This window comes from Formica exsecta, unplaced genomic scaffold, assembly GCF_003651465.1.
Source record: "Formica exsecta isolate Colony F162 unplaced genomic scaffold, ASM365146v1 scaffold581, whole genome shotgun sequence".
Lineage (NCBI taxonomy): Eukaryota > Metazoa > Arthropoda > Insecta > Hymenoptera > Formicidae > Formica > Formica exsecta.
Genome location: NW_021853075.1, coordinates 23,147 through 44,569, shown reverse-complemented (window position 1 = coordinate 44,569; position 21,423 = coordinate 23,147). Strand labels below are relative to the sequence as shown.

At 35.9% G+C, this 21,423-nt stretch overlaps 3 protein-coding genes across 11 annotated transcripts in view; all 3 read left to right on the top strand.

Annotated features, from left to right (window-relative positions):
- The window catches only part of LOC115242230 (carboxyl-terminal PDZ ligand of neuronal nitric oxide synthase protein-like), a 24,376-nt gene extending 17,203 nt beyond the window's left edge, over nucleotides 1–7,173 (top strand). For 5 of the 9 annotated variants that reach the window (XM_029818362.1, XM_029818358.1, XM_029818359.1 and 2 more), the window contains 6 exons: nucleotides 2,649–2,856; nucleotides 2,998–3,122; nucleotides 3,530–3,715; nucleotides 4,048–4,233; nucleotides 5,375–5,650; nucleotides 5,946–7,173. In XM_029818362.1, the coding sequence (XP_029674222.1) occupies nucleotides 2,649–2,856; nucleotides 2,998–3,122; nucleotides 3,530–3,715; nucleotides 4,048–4,233; nucleotides 5,375–5,650; nucleotides 5,946–6,431 (1,467 nt within the window). In that variant the 3' untranslated portion in view covers nucleotides 6,432–7,173. Of the gene's footprint in view, nucleotides 1–911; nucleotides 2,406–2,648; nucleotides 2,857–2,997; nucleotides 3,123–3,529; nucleotides 3,716–4,047; nucleotides 4,234–5,374; nucleotides 5,651–5,945 lie in introns of those variants that run through there. The other 4 variants (XM_029818365.1, XM_029818364.1, XM_029818366.1 and 1 more) reach the window with 4 other exon arrangements.
- A 655-nt stretch (nucleotides 7,174–7,828) lies between these two features.
- LOC115242223 (transmembrane channel-like protein 3) lies at nucleotides 7,829–18,677 on the top strand. Its single transcript, XM_029818338.1, has 16 exons — nucleotides 7,829–7,973; nucleotides 9,732–9,894; nucleotides 10,833–11,085; nucleotides 11,424–11,661; nucleotides 11,758–11,946; nucleotides 12,071–12,306; nucleotides 12,566–12,757; nucleotides 12,884–13,132; nucleotides 13,197–13,266; nucleotides 13,399–13,570; nucleotides 13,918–14,232; nucleotides 14,387–14,614; nucleotides 14,697–14,803; nucleotides 15,688–15,983; nucleotides 16,167–16,346; nucleotides 18,439–18,677. Exons 1-16 carry the CDS (start codon nucleotides 7,878–7,880, stop codon nucleotides 18,611–18,613), a joined length of 3,159 nt encoding a protein of 1,052 aa, XP_029674198.1. The 5' UTR covers nucleotides 7,829–7,877; the 3' UTR covers nucleotides 18,614–18,677.
- On the top strand, nucleotides 17,637–18,445 carry LOC115242224 (transmembrane channel-like protein 3). Its single transcript, XM_029818339.1, has 2 exons — nucleotides 17,637–17,967; nucleotides 18,151–18,445. Exons 1-2 carry the CDS (start codon nucleotides 17,699–17,701, stop codon nucleotides 18,419–18,421), a joined length of 540 nt encoding a protein of 179 aa, XP_029674199.1. The 5' UTR covers nucleotides 17,637–17,698; the 3' UTR covers nucleotides 18,422–18,445.
- Nucleotides 18,678–21,423: the final 2,746 nt, after the last annotated feature.

The window sequence follows — 21,423 nt, the reverse complement described above, 5'->3', positions numbered from 1 at the left end:
AAATCTGTAGTCATTTGATTAATGCCTTGGATTGAATGCCAAGCGATTCATACGTCGGATTACAATTAAAACAAAACGCGCGATTTTATGCAATTTGCATCCGCCCGCCTTTAATGAAAGAGAATACAATGATGCGCGCGTGCACGGAATTAATCGAGATACGGTGATAATATTTTTTTACATTATAAAATTATGGATTATGTAGAAATTTATGGATACTACGACGACTGGACTTGCATAATGTAATTTTGTTTTCCAGATATACATTACGAGTGCGTGTGCATACAAATCGAATTTTTCTCTACAGATTTTAATGTTCAATTTATACTCTTTCTTTGAAATTTGATTATTTAATTTTAATACACACACAATTCTATTAAACTCATTCTATTTTACTATTGTCCTATTTTATTATATAATATACAATTTCTTGAGAACTATATCTACAGAATTTTTGCATTTAATTTTTGTGATTAATTATTTTTTATTTACTTATTATGTGTAATAGCTGTTATTTTTTGAATGTTACTCTTTTAATTTTCATATCGGTTTATCAAAACTCGCGGAAAACGTTTCAATATAAAAAATCATAAATGTCATTTGTCTTACTCTATTTATAATCCATTAATAATATTTACGATTTACTACTTTTTTAAATCGATTTCCGTGTCGCATCGCGAAGAATTTTCTCCGTGTCTTTCTCGAAAACTAGGGTGCTTCATCGTTTCCAGTTTTTCCCTCTTTCATCTGTTCTGTTATAATCGATTTCGGTTTTTTTTTTTTTTTTTTTTATTTTTTTTATTGACCTGAAAATTATAGTTACGTCAAAGTTGATCGTCGAGTGACGCGACGAAGAAATTGACAAACAACGCGCATATGCGATCTTTTTTTTTTTTTTTTTTTTTTTTTTTTTTTATTGACCTGAAAATTATAGTTACGTCAAAGTTGATCGTCGAGTGACGCGACGAAGAAATTGACAAACAACGCGCGTGTGCAATATATGCGATCCTTTTCACGGAAGCGGCGTATGCGTTTTCAAAATACGCACGATTCAACGGGGAATTTGCCAGATTGAATAGTCGCGTCGCGACTATTTATACAAATGAAAACGATGTACAGATCATCGCATGTCAACATCAATTATTTGAATCTAGGGATAGACCTTTGTCTTTTTTCACTCCGAATGTAAAATATATCCGCGGTATTCGCGTCAGAGTATCGAGTTATGATCACCCTTCATCTACCCCTGTCAATGATGCAACTGATGCATCGTTATTATGCCATTACTTTTGCAGCATTTGGCGTCAGGGATAATGCATTTTAGACATTTGTAAATGTTTACCTAATATAATTCATGTCGGATACGCGGTCATTTCGCTTCTTGCACATGTCAGCGTTGCATGGGCAAACATGTTATTTTATATGGGGATTAAAATTTGGAATTTGTACAATTACTATGTTTATATATAGAACGCCGGATACTCTTCATATTTCCAATATAAAAAATCGCACGATTTTATCTCTGAAATATTACAAAGTTGATTTTGCACTCAATGTACAAGAAACGCTTAGGATAATTATCTTATTTTGAAAGCACTGCGGAAAAATCTGGAGACTTCAATAGCAATAATTAAGTCTCTTCATTATTATTGAATTTTTGAGACACGTGAAAATGAATTGTGAAACTTCACTTTAACTTCAAATTTTCACTTCTAAGGATTTTATGGACTTTTTTAAATTACAGGCTACATTAAGAGAAAACTGTTGAGAAATTAAAATATCACGCACAAAAAGAGATTTCTTCAGATTTTGCTGCATTAAAATTTGTATGGAATTTTCATGGAATTCACCCTTAATATCTCATTTCGTACACACATTATATAGCTGCGATTCATTCGGTAAATAAAATTTCATACCTGTTTACTCTTTCTTTATGGGCTCGACAAGCTGAAATAAGTTCAAAGAAACTCTTAAAGTAAACGGTGCGTCTTTGTGCCGCGTCGTGACGAGCGTCGTCTAAACAAAGAGAAAGAAAATATAGTTGATGAGATTGCTGCCGAGATGGATGACAGCATCCGCAGCTGCGAACACGCGAAAATTCGAGGCGGATCGTGAGAAAGAGGATCGCGGAGAGAGCCATGCTGAAAAATTCGTTCAAGTCGGCGATGGCTTCGACCGAGTTGTCAATGTCAACGAGCAGCCCTGGCCCTGGCAGCCCCCTGGGCTTCGAGACCACGCCTAGGCCGCGCAAGAAGCTCTCCTTCAAAGAGCCGGAGATCTTCAACTACTTGAAAATGCGTAAGCCTTCGATGCGGCCCAAGATGTTACATGCGCAAAACAGCGTCGATCTCAGCTTTGACGAGAATCCTTTCGAGGAGGAGAACGAGGATCTCGACGAGCTCGAGGTAAAGGACGCGCGCATCTTTTCTTCGACATTTTATTTAAAAAAAATACGATATTTTATCAAGGAACAACAAATCTCGATGAGTAGAATTATTGAGATATGACCGATGTAGGAAATTCACGCAACGCGTAATATTATCTCTGAAAACCTGTTATTTTTATAATATTTGTATATTATAGTATAATTCAATATTATACACATCACTTATAGACAAAGATAAAATAAATTAATTTTACTTGATTAGAGTCAAGCTATGAGGGTGGTCAGAACGGTCGGGCAGGCTTTCGAAGTGTGCCATAAACTAAGTATAAATAATACCACGGAGGATCGTGATCCTCGAGGAGACAAGGACGGGGAGAGCCACGGTGAGAATTACCACGGTGATGTTTACGAGGACCAAGACGAAATTCCCAACGAGCAATCCCAGCCCTCTCCGCCACCGGTACATAAAGGTATGAACTGAGCATTTCATCTCGTCGTCGATTTCTTCCTAAAATTATTGCGAAAGAATGGTGTTAATATAAAAAAAATCATCTTTCAATAAAAAATCTCTGTAGCTTTTTTTTTTTTTTAATTTCCATCTCTATTTTCAGACATATCATTATTGGGGGATACTGAAGATTCGGTTCCCGAGCAAACGTCCGTTACCTGTCTACTTCGATCGCACGACGGCCCGGCGACAACGACCTCTACCTCACCGATCAGACAGTCGCCATCGGTAAGATTCATATAATTACGAACGTATCAAGAATATAGATCGCAGTGTGTGCTATTTTAAAGGATACTTTGCGAAGTACTTTGGCAGCTACGAAGGAGTCGAAGTCTTAAAATAAGATGGCTCGTTACCGAAAGCTGTTTTGCTCTACGGTAGCACATTGTTTATCACTTTTCAAGTTTATTTCGTCGGTACGCCTCATAAATTTTAAAACGTCTCCTTGCGTAACGATATAATTTGCTCTATTATAGATTTCAGCAAGATGCAATTTGGACGCCACGAAGCAACTTTTACGTCTACACTACTAGTAGTTCTCGTTTCTTGCATATTTTTTTTATCGGTCCTCCCTTAGTTTAATTATAACTATATGTATATATAGTTTATTTATCTTTTCTCTCTCTTTTTTACAGGGCACGGTAACTTCCGAGTGCGGAGGTTTATTGGTTGGTGGCGAATTAACAGCCCTAAAGCACGAAATACAGCTCCTACGTGAACGTTTGGAGCAACAGAGTCAACAAACCAGAGCTGCCGTTGCCCATGCGCGACTTCTTCAAGATCAACTTGCGGCGGAAACGGCAGCGCGCGTCGAAGCTCAGGTATAAATAAGCGAATCAATTACCAGAACGCATAAATATTTCGCTCAGCACTTGTCTATGCGTGATTCATCTCATTGTATAATCGATTATAATTTATCAAAATAGCAGAGGCAAAATAATTTAGTATATTTGAAGAGTATTATTTTTACACTTTTCTTTTTTAATGTCTTTTTTTTTTTGGAGATAAAACCATACATTATCCGTGTGTCTGTCAAAACGACAAAAAAGTAAATTTGATGAAAAATGTCTACTCATTTAATCTCATCAGTTTTTAATAAACGAAATTAACAACTGAAATTTTTTACTTGGACGTGATTCTTCTTCTTGTTTAGGCGAGGACACACCAACTTCTAGTGCAAAATAAGGAATTGCTAGAACATATAAGCGCGCTGGTGAGTCACCTGAGGGAACAGGAACGTGTTTCCGGTGGTCACGTCACCTCGCAGTCGCAAATACCGAGTACGCCCGCGTCCATGCAACAGAATGCGGCGGCTCCCGATCTGTCGAGCCTCGGCCAGGTAACGCTCTACCGAATTCCATGACACCGGAGTACTCCGGTGGAGCATGGAACCGAAGCACCGACTGATCGAGCGTTGCATTTCTCAATTAACGTTTAACCGAATGCATCTTGTATTTTTCTTTTTATTTCTCTCTCTTTTTTAATACCGTTAACGTCCTTTTTGTACCGATTTCTCACACCTTTTTTAACTTTATAATAAAATATTTTATACATACACAAGATTTTGTTCTGCACTCACTACACTACATTACATCGATTGTAATGCGTCCGAACGAAACTTGTTTTTTCTGTGCTCCGATGAATATTTAGCAATGCACGCGCTATGTTTTAGGCGTTTTCGTTTGGTGCCGATAAGACGTCGAAAACAGCCGTAGCCTCGACTATTTGCATTATTTGCGCGAGTATTTGCGCCTCGACCCTCAAAAGTGCGCAAAAAATACAAGTCAGAAAGCTTGCCGATACTAACATCGATAAAAGTAAAAGTCTTGTACGATGCGAGTGATTTGATTAATGCAGTGCGTTGCGTATATCTCTTCTCTTAATCACTTACATGTTTAGATCCGAGGTATCTGATAGCGAGAAAAAAATGAGAATGTCATCCTAAGATTAACGACTAATATAATAACAATTAAGCACCAGTATGACGGTGTTGTCTAACAGGTCTTCGCACGGGATTTCGGAGTACACGCTGCCAACCAATGCTAGGTAATGTTTTATCACTTATTACTCAAGATCTCTGTCGGTATAAGAACAAAATCCTAATCAGACATCGCGATATTCGGGTCCATAATATCTGACAAAGTATTTAAGAATTGGAAGAGGTAAGAGCACAAAAATATACAGAGAACAAAGAATGTAAATATGAAAAAAATATTTCAGAAAGAATTTTTAGTTTCTTACATATAAATTTCAAGATTCGTATATATATCTCACAAATAAATTATTGGATAAATTAACGAGTAAATACTCAAAATGTAATCTGGATCATATGCATATGTGTATAATTATTATTCTTATTAGAATATAAAAAAATATAAGAGAAAGAGAAAGAGACGAGAGAACAATATTTGTCTCTCTCTTAAATTTATCGTGGACTTTGGAAAGATCTTGTTCTCCAAATTGCATCTTCTCGAGTGTAGTGTCAACGGACCGGAGGTCAGAGCTCACCATGGGAGCTGGATCCACCGACCTTTCCTTACTGCTCGTATCTGCCGGATACGCTCTATTCCGGCGGTCTCAACGCCATGGGTATTCAGGGTAATAACGCTACCACGGATCAATTGCAGTTCCAAACACAGCTATTGGAAAGGCTGCACAACCTAAGTCCGTTTCAGCCACAAAGATCGCCCTACAATACACCGTCGCCGTACGCGATGGGTCCGAGTCTGCTTTTACCTCCGTGCGGTGGACCAACGGTGAGTGATTTCTCGTTATATCGACTGGATTTATATTCAAGCGTTTCAACATTGAGCCATCACAAAAAGCTATGATTATTTGATAATATTTTTAACAATGAGTGATCAAAATAGAAGATTTATTTGAAGCTTCTTAAATGTTTTCATGCTATTTGGAGAGAAGAGCAAGGGGGTTTATTATCATAGCTTTCTATATTATATTATATTATATTATAACTTAATGTCTAAAAAAATTCTCTTGTAAACTTTGTTAATTTTGTTAATTTAAATCGCAATTTTTCAATTCTGAATTTAGAATTCAGCCCAATTGTCTCCAAATTCAGCGTCCTTGCGGGTCTCTCAACCAAACAGCTTCTCCTCATCGCCAATCATGACTCACAAACTCGACAACTACGGAACAGATAATTCAGACGCGCATCAACATTTCATAAAACCGTTGCCGTGTACCAACGATAGGAACTTAACTCATTCGATGACCGATATTAAAATCAAACAGGAACGTTCGAATCCGCAGGATTCCATCGACATACCTCCGATAATCCTGGATCCTCCGCCGCAGGGCAGGCGCGTAGACAGTACGGCCAAGAAAGCGAGTCCGAAGCAGAGTTCGATGACTCAGAGCACGCACGATAACAAGAATAACCCCCCGAAAAGTCTGGCGACCATCCTGCGAACTTCGGGTCCACCGCCTTCTCGCACGACGAGTGCTCGATTACCCTCGCGCAACGATCTGATGAGCGAGGTGCAGCGAACAACATGGGCTCGTCACACGACCAAGTGACCGGAAACTATATGATACAATAATGAGTTGATAACCTTTGCCCCGACAAAGATTACGTTATCCACATATATCCCGTTAGATATAAATGATGAAGAAATTATATGCGCGGTTCGAGGACCTTTGATTTAAACGGATATAACAGGGTTTGCATTTTTCCTTCTCGATCGCTCAAACTCGAATTTCGAATAATATATCTCTAGAATGTAAAGTCTATAATTTTCCAATGCTTGAAATTGGATCTTAGAAAAACATCCGAATAAATTTTGTTAAATAAAATTTGTTATTAATAAAAATTTTGAGAAAAGGACTTTTACCAATAGATCACACAAACATCATTCAATATAGTCAATAAATCATTGTAGTAGATTCCTACGACAAACGTGTAAAAATCGCGATTTCAACAGATCGTACATTTATCTATTGTATCTTACGGAAGTAACATCTGTGGAGTGTTTATAAAAATTGAAATGATAGTCGCGTTCGAGAAATTTAGAGGATTTATATCACGCATGTCTCCCATGCGTATCCAAAGGGACGAATCGTGAATACATATCGATACGCATCGATTTGTACATTTACTCGTGTCGCGACATATATATATAGCGTACTACCGTGTATGAGAATTGTCATCTAGCGGACAAATCTGTGCCAAAAGTACCAATTGTCGAGAGAATTTATTTTCAGTATATTTTTAAGTAATGTAAATAAAAAAAGGAGAGATACGCGCGTGATCTCTCACAGAGTACAATACGTATTTATTTCCTTCCTCTTTCCATCCTTATATGTATTTAGTGCGATATCGCGCCATAATTAGCCTTTAATTTATTAGCGATTAAAATTAATATGATATTTATTACAAAAATTTGAAAAAAATTTTGAGTAAATCATACAAATGCGATCGTGATAATATTCTATTATGAATTTTTAATATGTATGATTATCCCACCCTTTCCCTTTTATTGGCCTTGTCCTTAGCTTTACTGAATAACATCTGCACACTAACGTGATATGATCTAATATATTCTCAAAATAATAATATGTCAAATTTGCGTGCGAGCAGAAGAAATGCTTACTAATGCGACAAAGAAGAATGCGTGTTTTTAACGGCCTTTAGCATGCATACGTTAAATGATACAACAACTGTTCATTATACGAATGGTTATTCAACCATTCCTAGCTCCAGCTAACAGTACGTCGGGAGATCGTCGCGAGTGTCGGATCGGATCATCTCCGATCAATGTTAAATCGAGCGTCGGATTCTCTTTTCACATATCTCATTTCATTTTTCGTTATGCACGTTAATTGACATAAATAATAATCAAATTTGTTTGATGTATTTGCGCGTTTTAAGCTAGATTCTGTTTTTTAAATAACCGGTTAATATATTAATATATATATATAATATAGGTATTACACTCATCTGTGCAAATCGACTCGGCTTCATTGATGGACCAAAAGACGATAACTCCCGGTATTTTGAAACTAGACAAAACGTCTCTGCGCTCCTCCGAGCTTGGAGCAGCATCTTCAGCGGCTATGCAGGTATTCCATTCTAACAAAAATCGTTTTGTTATATTAATATTAATACAAGGATGTATGTGTATGTAAAAAAAAAAAATACATATTCAATCATCGTCCTATTTGATAAATTGACATATTAAAATTGTTATGTTAAATCTTCCTAAAAGAGAGAAAATACAGAAATAAGAGAGTGAATTTAAATAATTCTAGATTATATATATATATTAAATAGCTATTTATATTATATAGCTCTACATATATTAAAAATTAAGATGATAATATTTTTTTCTTCTTCGATAACCTTGGTCTCATTTCACTTGTTTCGCGTAACCATTACTTACAGTTTTGAACAATTTCTAATAAATTAGAGCGAGACTAATTTATAATCGATCGCGGCGAGCATTAACGAAAATTACTGTCGGCCGATGCGAGCGGCATGCGAGTGATTTTCGTGGGATATATATACTATCGCGTGTAGCACGTATACACGATAGTAATCACTCCCCCTCGGGGAAAGTGATTACCTGCGAAACAGGGGTGGAGTCGTACAAAGAACAAGGAATATATAACGATGGCTTATTAAACGTGACTCATACTTTTAGGTTCCCGTTATTTTTATTTTTTTTTTCTTTTTTCGTACATAACTGATACTTTTTTCGATGTGAGCAAGCGCTGAGAATCATAAGATTACATTAGAAGCTCAAATTTACATTAATTCAAATTTTAGTTCAACAATTATTTTATTGCTTTATGGTTTAATGTCAAAAAAAAAAAAAAAAAAAAAATAATAATAATAATAAAATGTTATCAAATGTAAAATAAGATAAACGCTTGTAATTTATCTAAAATTACAGACCATTACTTAATGTCCGTATCTAATAAAATAAATAAAGACCTATAAAATGCTTTTTTTGAGGAGAATATATGCATTCCGCCAGGAATGCTACAAAATTTTTTGTGCAGAAAGATAAGTTTTTGCCTGCATCTAATTTCTATTGCTTATCAATGAAAAAAAAGCATTTATATTCTTTGTGGAAAGAAAATCATATTTTTTGAAAATCTAAGGAAAGATATGTTAATCGAAATCGAAAAAATTAAGAACTATTGATTTAGTAAATGAAAAATTCTCTTTTTTTAAAGCCATCTGCGTGAATCGTTAATACATTAAATAAGACGTAATATCCTCTTATTATCTTTGATCAAGCAGATACGTTGATCCAATCGAGTCGTATAGTATGTAGGATGTTTGGAGGTGTGTCGCGTCGCGTGCGACCTCGGATTACTTAGGAAAGAGATTCGAGTTAAAAATCGAAATTCTATCGAAAAGAAAACGAGTAAAGGGGAGACAATCTAAATCATAGGAAAATCCAAGATTCGAAATCAATATTTGGTAATATTTTGACAGATTAAATTTCCATCTTTATAATATAAAGATGAAAAACTTTAATTGCTGCATAAATTTACTTTTATTCTCTAAAAAAATTGTCCTCTTAAAAGAAGAATTTGTAATTAAAATTAAATTTATATCGAGCTTCGAGACATACTAAATACACAGACTGATATTTATTTCGTATCTTCGTGTCGTTTTGGAATTAATAAACTTGATAAAAGCTCTCGAGATTTTGTACGAAATGATTTTGAAAATGGGTCTCCTCTTTCTCTTTCTCTCTCTCTCTCTCTCTCTCACTCTCTGAGGTCGCTGAGCTCTTCATTACTCGCGTGACTGAAGGAGATCTATGATCGTTGTTCGAAGACAGTAATTGGTATCTTTCGCCCTAGGTGGGTCCGTCATCCCCGTCGCAGTCGCAATCGTCGGCCAGTCGACAGTCGGTTACGTTTGGTACCGTCGAGTGCCAGCGCGACGAAAATTACGCGGAGGAAAATTCGCGGATTGTCGCGGACGCGAGATACCGCGACGACATGCAGCGCATCTCCGTCGCCGGTTAGTGGGAATGAAACTCACATACACACACAATCCGTTGCGCGAAATATATTTGCTGTTATCATGACAGATCTACCACGCCATTTTTTAAATAAATTTTTTTACAAATCTTTCTCTTTCTTGACAAAAACGTCGATTTTATGCTCTTTTATCCGTATTTTTTTATCTATATTGCAAATAAATATAAATTAGATATACACGCACATTAGTCATCGTATAATTTATATCGATTAAATACGATCGAGATATTTTGCGCTCAATATTTTACTTTGTCTAATTAATTGTTGGATAAAGTTATCCAGCAGATAATCTACTTTTTTCTTGTTAACACTTATCTTCATATATTTTTAATTTCCAATGGACAATCAAGTTTTTTTTTTTTTTAATATTTATGATATCAAACACTATGCAAATTTTATATAGAATTGCTTTTCATTAAACACACTTATTTTACCAATATATTTACTTTAAGTCAAATCTTCCTTAATGAAAATGTTGAGACATAGCTTTTAGATTATAAACAATGGAAAATGATGAAAGCTTTTTGAAAATTTATATATATATATAGCTCTAGAGAAAAAAATAAGTAATAAAATATTCTCTGGTTAAATTAAAGATAGATTATATTATTTTGAGACTTAATTAGACAAAGATATATAATATAAAAAAATTGGAAAAATACGTAATAAATGATATTTCATAAAAAAAAAGCAAACGAATTGTAGACACTGTATAAATTGATTTTCACAAGATACTCAGAGAACTTGCTTTTAACATGGTGGATTAATAGCAAGATTAATATGTAATTCATCGACTTAAGATCTCGGAAAAATTTAATAATAATTACATGCAATTAAAAATGTGGAAAATTTCTTGTTAAATTTCTTTCGATGAGTTTATTTGCATTATAAATAACGCTACCGATTGTCTGCGACAAGCGATATCCACACGAGCGAATCCCGCGGGTGAGACTCCGCAGAATCTGGCACAATCGACGGAGAAATCGACCGTGGACGACGAGGGGAATGACAGCGAGGACGATTACTCGGCCTCGGTCTGCGCGATCATGCAACGACGGAATTCGACACGGCGACAGAGTCGGAGGAAGAGACGTCCGTCCTCTCCCTTTGGCGTCGACGTCGACGGTGTCGCGCGTCGTCGATCCTCGGCTTACACCACGAGCTCGGGAGAGTTAGTAATTCATACTCTGATCCTCAGAGAGTGAATAAAACCGTAATTCGTGAAGCTCCTTTTTAGCGCGAGCTTTATTTTTTAGAAATTCCACGAGCTGGAATTGAATTAATTAAATACGTAATCTAGGAATCTCCTGCGAATTGCGAGGTTTATTCACTCTAGCTCTGAACGTCCAAAACCGCAATCTTCTTCTTAGATTGCTGTTATTGCAGCGAGAGAGTTGCGAGCGATATTTGGCTGTTACGTAAAAAGTATTATATAGGCGATTACGAATAGGACGTAATTCTTGTATAAGTCTTAATCGTTTGATTAAAAGAAATGGATAAATTTGATAGCACGGTAATCTCGATGGAGGAGAGCGGCAATCAAGAGCAAATCTTCGAAAATCTCAAGCTACACAAGGAGGTTTTAGGCGGCGTGAAGCAACAGCCTTGGCCCCTTCGACGTAAAATCAGACTCGTACGACAGGCTAAGGCCTACGTTAGGCGACACGAGGGAGCCCTTCAGGAGAGACTCGCTCAAAGACGCAGCACCAAAGACGTCATAGCGCGCGTTTCGCTCTTCGTGACCCAGGTACGTATTTCGCTCCCTCCGATAAGTCCGTCATGTGAAATTTATGAGTGTACGTACCGAGAGAGATCGCGATAGATATAAATCATCTCTTTTTAGAAATGGCAGTACTTCCGACGTGAGCTTATCAATCTGCGAACGTGGCTCGTGCCCTGGGAGATCCGTATCATGGAGATAGAGTCTCATTTCGGATCCGCCGTCGCCTCTTACTTCACTTTCCTCCGCTGGCTCTTCTGGATCAACCTCGTCATCGCGGCGACCCTCACGGCGTTCGTCGCGATACCCGAGGTAAGATATCTTCAATCGGTGGAGAAATTATTTTTTTCGCGATTTTGTCAAGCGACTATATATTAGCGAAATATTCTTTACTTCCAAGATGGAAACTACGCTTTTTTGCAATGTTCCCTGCCAGATGTTGACCGCGAATGCGACCCTTGCCGGCGAGAGGAAAATCATGCTGAAGGAGGAGAGCGTCAAGTCTAAGCATCTGTTGACCCTGTGGGAATTCGAGGGCTTGCTAAAATACTCCCCGTTCTTCTACGGATGGTATACCAATCAAGACTCCAACAGCAATTATCGACTACCTATGGCGTACTTTGTCACTAATTTGGTCGTGTACACGTACAGCTTCGTCGCGATCCTCCGCAAGTACCTAGACTTAGATCTCTTGCTATCGTTAAATTTCGCAGAGCACAGCTTCTCTTCGAAAAAAAATTTAATAACAACATTCTCGAGATCTTTAATTATAGAGAGCTGGTCGAGACACATCCTGTGTACCATATCTTTTTTGCGAGAAGAGATGCTGTGTATTTTTCAAACAAATGTATCGTGAAGTCTCTTTGTTATTTCCGGAATTACTCGCGATCCTTGTTAGAGAGTAACGAAGCGAGTGGATATTTCGTTTCAGAATGGCGGAAAATTCGCGTCTGAGCAAACTGACCGAGAAGGAGGACGAGTACGTTTTTTCATGGAAACTCTTCACAGGATGGGACTTTATGATTGGTAATCCGGAGACCGCGCACAATCGTACAGCCAGCATCGTGCTAGGCTTCAAGGAGGTCCTGCTGGAGGAAGCGGAGAAGCAAAAGGATAACAGAAAGTGAGCTAGAAGTTTACGGATATAAACCGCCACATATTTCGAATTTTTGTTCCCGTTAAAAGTCTTCATCAAACTTTGAGAAAATCCTTTGTTTAAAAAAAAAAAAATTTTATCCGTACTTTATAGCTGGAAGATCATATCGATGAGGATATTCGTGAACGTCGCGGTGTTATCTTTACTCACGTTATCGGCGTACGCCGTGATCGAGGTGGTTGGACGAAGCACGACGGAGATCGATTCGCACAACTGGTGGCGACAGAACGAGATCACGATTGTTATGTCTTTAATCACGAGCCTCTTCCCGATATTCTTCGAGATCCTCGGCTTCCTCGAAAGCTATCATCCCAGGAAGCAGCTCCGGATACAACTGGCGCGGTAAAGTCGTCACTTAATTATATCGATGGAAAATACAAACGATACACTTGACTGCTTGTTTCAGGATAATGGTCTTGAATTTGCTAAACCTCTACTCGCTGATATTCGCATTATTTCAAAAAGTAAACTCCATGGTGCGTAATCCGTATATTATCGTTCGTAGAAAAATCTCGTAGCACGTAGATAAAGTGAGAATGTGTTATTTGTGATTTTATCCGTGTTTTACACGCAATCATCGACTAAGTTTTATTATATTTTCTTCGCAGAAAGACGATCTTTCTGATCTCAAACCGACAAACACGAATTGCGTGTATAAAATGGTAGCGTGCGGTGACGAGCTGACGCGTACGCAGCAAATCGCGACATTGGCGTCTTTGAGTCTCGTTTTAATAAGCAACATTACCCATTCCCATGCTAAGAGACAAATTACAGAACCAAGTATGATCCACTTATCAAGAAATATACTTCCGATAGACATACACATGCTATTTCAACTTAGTTTATAATTTATTAGCTTACAATTTATAAGCTTATAATTTATATAATTTATATATAAATTTCAAAAAATATTCATGTCTTAATTATGCTTTAATTATCTAACTTTTTAACTTGTTTACGAGATACTTTGTAAAACGAGAAGAGTTACAACGCGAAAGAAATTATTCGGAAAAAATTAATGGCAAATGTGTCGCTTTATTATATATATTCCTTATCCGTGAAGATATAATAAATGTCGTAACTTTTTCCGGCGAGAAATTTTGATCGGCACGATCGTTTTTATTCAGCGCTAACATCCATCAGACAGGAAACGTACTTCCTTAATCCCTTTCTGGACGACGATACGTTGGATTATTCGGACATTGATTACGAGAGTTACCTATACGAAACTTCGAATAGCAGCGACGAATCTTATACCGCATCTTATGAAGAACAAAATAGCAGCATAGAGGATAACGGAACGTATGGCTACGACACAAGTTCCACTGTAATCGCCAATTATCTCACTGATTCGACGATAGTCGAAGATTTTTATACAAATTCTATTTGGTCTCAGGGTAAAAACGCGACGTCGACAATTATCGAAACGAGCACGATGGAAGGTAAAGATCATTATCTTAATTAATAATCAAAGTGTAAATTATGATAAAGCTATTTATATTATTTACTATTAAATAAAATATTTTCAACTGTAGATAACAAATTACATACACATTGACAACACACAAATAATAAATTGCATTGTATTAATTGCAGATTCATCAACGATCACGGATGATTTTATCGATAAAACAATAATTACTTCGTCGTCTCTAGACAACGAGGTGTCATCTACTGGAAAATTCTCATCTACAGTAGAAATCACACCTAGAACAGTTACAACGATTAGCTCGGAAAGTAGCCTTTCTACTTTGCAATCGAGAGAAAATTATACAGTGAAATGCTTCGAAAAAAACTGCACCACTACGTCGCCGAAGAATTTAGGTAAACGCTCGTCAAGTCTACTTTATTGTTCTTCAATTTATTTCCGGTAGCTTTAAATATGTAAACTTTTGCGCGCTTCCAGCCATTCCCTTGGAACAATTAGATCCAAACACCCGCAGAAAACTGCGTCGACTGTGCTGGGAAACTATGTTCGGCCAGGAACTCGCCAAGCTCACCGTCATGGACTTGGTAAGACACACAAAGTGAACAGGGCAAAATGCAAGGAATTACACAAATAAAAAAATTAAAAATAAAACAAGTTGCAAAAAGCGCGCATTATTAAGGGGGCATATCCGTTTGAACCTTTGAAAAATGAGTATATTTTCTAGATTTTTTGCAGCGCAATGATCTGATAAAAATTTTTTTCTTTTTTTACAATATTAATACAATATTATTAAGTACTTAAATAAAAATTTTCAGGCCAAAATCTGATTGATTTTCAGAATCGTCGTTCCATTATTAGAGAAATATTTCGAAAGTTTGTAATAATATATAATTATTATAATTACAAATAATATATATAATTATTAATTATAAATTATTATAATTAATTATGTATATTATTAAAATATTACAATATCTGTGTGTTATATAAAATATTATAAAATATGGTTTTTATTAACATTGGTTTTTATAAATAATACAATATTATTAAGTACTTAAATAAAAATTTTCAGGCCAAAAGATTTTTTTTTTTTTTTTAAGTTATACGAATATTTGCAGATTTATATTTTGATGCACACTGTGCATGAAAACTCAGGCTACATTCAACGGATTGACTTCAAATTTTGCGTGCGAGTTCTTAATAAGATTCCGCATCTACTAACGAAGCTTTTTTTAATCCGATTCCCTATTTTTTTGTTATAAACAAAAAAAAGATGGATTTTTTTTTTTTAAACGAAACTTTTTTTCAACATGCCGTAATTTTTCGAGAGTTCAAACGGGTATGGCCCCTTAATGTTTCGACTTAATTTTTCGCATATTATGTTTCTTCGATAGATAGTTAATCCACACAAATACACACAGATATACATTTTTGCGGTGGTTCATCGTGTTTCTTCTCCGTTTCTCAGATACTCACTATATTAACTACCCTCAGCATGGATTTCTTCCGCGCCGTTTTCGTGCGTTACATGAACAACTGCTGGTGCTGGGACTTGGAGAAACAATTTCCGCAATACGGCGACTTCAAGATCGCCGAGAACATACTTCACTTGGTGTACAATCAAGGCATGGTTTGGATGGGCATGTTTTTCAGTCCCGGTTTGACAGCGCTAAACCTTCTCAAGCTCGGCATCTTGATGTACCTACGTTCCTGGGCGGTTCTCACATGCAACGTGCCGCACGAGGTGGTTTTCCGAGCCTCCAGGTCAGCTCGTAACGCATTATTTATTACACGCTTTTATGGCACACATGCACAATTTTAAATAAATTCTAAATAAATTATATTTTGGAAGATTTAAAATATCGCTATATTACATACGCGTTGCCCCCTCCCCTCCCCCTTTTTATCAATCGTCTTATGCATCTTTCTACACTTATCTAATTGCAGATCCAACAATTTCTACTTTGCGCTTCTACTGACCATGCTGTTTTTGTGCGTGTTGCCGGTCGGTTACGCAATAGTCTGGGTCGAGCCTTCGTGGCATTGCGGCCCATTTTCTGGTTATCCAAAGATTTATAATTTAGCGACACAGACCTTGATAAATTCGCTTCCACAAGTGATTCAACGGTGTGTCTCCGCACGCTTTGTCAAAGGCATTCAATTATTATTACTACATCATATTTTTTATTACTTTTTAAATAGATATTTAGTATAATAAATATTTGATAATTACCAAAAAAAGTTTCTTCTTGGATAAAAACTTTTAAAAAATATAATCAATAAAAATATAATTCTTATATTTAAAATATCTAATTATATATAAGTATATAATTATACTATTATAAAATATTTTATAAAATATTAAAATATCTACACAAAATATTAATTAAATATTAATTATATTAATTATCGAGAAAATAAAAAAAGAACGAGCAATGTATATTTTGAAAATATTATAACATATGATATGGATTTCCAATTTAGCCGTTATGTACCGACAATTTTCTAGCCTATACGAAAAAAAAAATAGCTGCCGTAACTAAAAACTGCGTGTGGTAACTAGATCTTAGTTGTAATATATGGACAGCGAATATCTTAGCTATGTGATATCTATTTATTAGGTGCAATAGCAAACCGTTTTGCTGTAGTTCAGAAATTTATTTTATTTTGCAAATTATGATTAGCTATAATAGCGAAAAGCTTTTTCTGCGCGTACGATTTTTTGGGAAAGTTTAAGGAATTATTATAGTCTCTCAAATTGAGAGATTTTATAATTATTGATACCGATTAACAAAGAAAAAGTGTGCCAAGTGGATATAAAATGATAAATACAAATATAAATTACTTACCGTTGCTCCGTCCATCGCCTGATGCTTTTCCGAACTTCTTTTTCCTCTCCTGTTTCTTTGCTGTATCCACGTAGCACTTATACTCACTCGCGAAAACACGGTTAATAATGATTAGTCGAATACGTGATGATTGCGGGACACTGCACGGTTCTTCCAATCGCGAAACAATCGCATGCACAGTCGATCTTCGATAAAGATTTATCATCGTGATACAGTTTTTTTTTTTTTTTTTAAGTTATACGAATATTTGCAGATTTATATTTTGATGCACACTGTGCATGAAAACTCAGGCTACATTCAACGGATTGACTTCAAATTTTGCGTGCGAGTTCTTAATAAGATTCCGCATCTACTAACGAAGCTTTTTTTAATCCGATTCCCTATTTTTTTGTTATAAACAAAAAAAAGATGGATTTTTTTTTTTTAAACGAAACTTTTTTTCAACATGCCGTAATTTTTCGAGAGTTCAAACGGGTATGGCCCCTTAATGTTTCGACTTAAATTTTCGCATATTATGTTTCTTCGATAGATAGTTAATCCACACAAATACACACAGATATACATTTTTGCGGTGGTTCATCGTGTTTCTTCTCCGTTTCTCAGATACTCACTATATTAACTACCCTCAGCATGGATTTCTTCCGCGCCGTTTTCGTGCGTTACATGAACAACTGCTGGTGCTGGGACTTGGAGAAACAATTTCCGCAATACGGCGACTTCAAGATCGCCGAGAACATACTTCACTTGGTGTACAATCAAGGCATGGTTTGGATGGGCATGTTTTTCAGTCCCGGTTTGACAGCGCTAAACCTTCTCAAGCTCGGCATCTTGATGTACCTACGTTCCTGGGCGGTTCTCACATGCAACGTGCCGCACGAGGTGGTTTTCCGAGCCTCCAGGTCAGCTCGTAACGCATTATTTATTACACGCTTTTATGGCACACATGCACAATTTTAAATAAATTCTAAATAAATTATATTTTGGAAGATTTAAAATATCGCTATATTACATACGCGTTGCCCCCTCCCCTCCCCCTTTTTATCAATCGTCTTATGCATCTTTCTACACTTATCTAATTGCAGATCCAACAATTTCTACTTTGCGCTTCTACTGACCATGCTGTTTTTGTGCGTGTTGCCGGTCGGTTACGCAATAGTCTGGGTCGAGCCTTCGTGGCATTGCGGCCCATTTTCTGGTTATCCAAAGATTTATAATTTAGCGACACAGACCTTGATAAATTCGCTTCCACAAGTGATTCAACGGTGTGTCTCCGCACGCTTTGTCAAAGGCATTCAATTATTATTACTACATCATATAAGATATATACAGCGTAATCGATCACGAGAATTTTAATCCATCTTTGTTTATAGATGTCTCGACTACGTCGCGTCGCCTGGTATAATAATACCTCTGATTGTTTTGATGACGTTAATTATTTATTACATGGCGTCTCTCGCTGGATCTTTGCGAGAAGCGAATAACGACCTAAGGGTAACAATACTCATCAAAGAATATATTAAAATATATTATATGTTATATCGATAAGTTAAACTAAAATAATAAAAAATATGCTATTGTTTCAGATGCAACTGAGACATGAACGTACGGAACGAGCAATGTATATTTTGAAAATATTATAACATATGATATGGATTTTCAATTTAGCCGTTATGTACCGACAATTTTCTAGCCCATACGAAAAAAAAAATAGCTGCCGTAACTAAAAACTGCGTGTGGTAACTAGATCTTAGTTGTAATATATGGACAGCGAATATCTTAGCTATGTGATATCTATTTATTAGGTGCAATAGCAAACCGTTTTGCTGTAGTTCAGAAATTTATTTTATTTTGCAAATTATGATTAGCTATAATAGCGAAAAGCTTTTTCTGCGCGTACGATTTTTTGGGAAAGTTTAAGGAATTATTATAGTCTCTCAAATTGAGAGATTTTATAATTATTGATACCGATTAACAAAGAAAAAGTGTGCCAAGTGGATATAAAATGATAAATACAAATATAAATTACTTACCGTTGCTCCGTCCATCGCCTGATGCTTTTCCGAACTTCTTTTTCCTCTCCTGTTTCTTTGCTGTATCCACGTAGCACTTATACTCACTCGCGAAAACACGGTTAATAATGATTAGTCGAATACGTGATGATTGCGGGACACTGCACGGTTCTTCCAATCGCGGAACAATCGCATGCACAGTCGATCTTTGATAAAGATTTATCATCGTGATACAGTTTTGTGTCGTTCGTCAAAAGTTAATTGATCGTTAATTTTATAATAATTATAGCGGATTATGTTTCAATATTAGTCCCGATAGCGTTTAGAGGAAGAATTCGATACCATATGAAGCGTTTCACATCACTACTTCAGTATTCGAGTGTCGCTGTGCGAATGATAATAAAGCCGTAATATGTAAACAATAACGCGCTATACGTCGCCGTATACCTTGTGATTAATAATATGTTGCCGAAATATTTCATATCCTATGACGTATATATATACCCAAATATTAAATTATACAGGTATTTTAAATTATAGATTAATTATTCATTAATCGATAAATGTGTATCACGAACCCTTTCGTTTAATTAGGTCGTAAATTGTTCAAAATAGCTGAAAAGAGGCAGAATGTGGCCGACGTCCCGCTATCGAGATGGAAAAAGATTCTACCAGCGTTGCCGCAAGCTCGAACGGAATTATCTCGAAATTTAGAGATAACACGAAGGAACGATACGCAAGTCGCTATCGGGAACTCGAGCGATACGATGGAAGACAAAGGATTGACAAACAACGATGCCGAAGAGGATTCGTCGCGGCGCGAGCAGATATCGTCCAGCTGTAACAACGAGAAACGAACTCGAGGGGAGAATGATTCGGGATTAAATGGTACATCTTCCGGCAGAAGGTACATTTCTAAAATAATTGGAGAATTTATGAGCTTTCAAGATGAATCTCTCTTTGTACGAGTTTCAAATCAATAGAGACGACGCATTTAAAAATGTCAGAATTATAAATAATTTCCTTTAAGCAGGCCGATAAACTTGGTCGGACAATCTTGGGACTCGCAATCAAGCGAACAAAGTGTTATACCGGAAATTCAATTAAATGACGAGGAAAGAGCTCACGGATCCGTGAAGTTGAGTAAAAATATATTTAACTTTATAATATTTAATTCAAATTTAATTTAAATTATATTTAAAGTATATTTAAATAAATATTATTAATGAAATAATTATTGCTCATAAAGAGAGATAGCAACAAAACGATAATTTATTATTTCGGACTTGTCACTATTTTTCGTACTTGAATAAATGATATAAAATTTAAATAAAATTAAATAAATAAATTACGCGAAATACGCGCTTCAAAATTTATTGTCGCGATATAATTAATGTATGATCTAACATCTAACGTATGTAAAAGATAATTAATTATTAATTATATTAATCAATCAAATTGTTCTTCCATAGTTGGCGCGATCGCGTTTAGAAGAGGAATTTGATGGAACGTCTCGCATCACTATTCTGTTTTCGCAAATAAAAAATGTGAATAAACGCGAACTTTTTTTCACCGCCTTTAACAAAAATCTGATTGATTTTCAGAATCGTCGTTCCATTATTAGAGAATTGATGGAACGTCTCGCATCACTATTCTGTTTTCGAGTGTCGTCGCGTGAATGATGAAGTATTATAAGAAAGGAATTTGTGACGTAGCGTCTCCCATTATTACAATATTATTCACGTGTTGCCGCGCAAATGATAACAAGGTATAAGACATAAACAATAGAGCGCTAATGTTTACGCCGCCAAGGCCGATCACCTTGTTATTGATAATATGATATGTTCCCGAAATATTTCACGTCTTATAACATATATATATACGCGAAATATTATAAATTATATAAGTATTTTAAATTATAGATTAATTATTTATTAATCGATAGATGTGTATCACGAAACCTTTCGTTAAGTTAATTACTCGATCTTGCGATTCGATTATTTAATTGCACGTTCCCAATGTGAATCATATTTAGACTGTCGAAGAGTCGAACGATAAAGTACCAGATATTTAAAGGGTAAATTTTTTCGCAGTTCCGGCTTTTTATTTAGAGTTTTGGGTAGCATCCCATGATATATAAAAGAAATTCTTAACATTTTTACGCTCCAATCAATATTGCAAGAAATATCGCCGTTTTTCCTATGACATTTTGCGAAAACTTGACAGTATACCTATCATCGGGCGATCGTATAAACGTGAAAAAATTAATTGATGCTATTAATGTTTAAAACTCTTTTTAATTCAAAAGAACACGGTTAAAATTATAGGAAAACATAATAATTATAA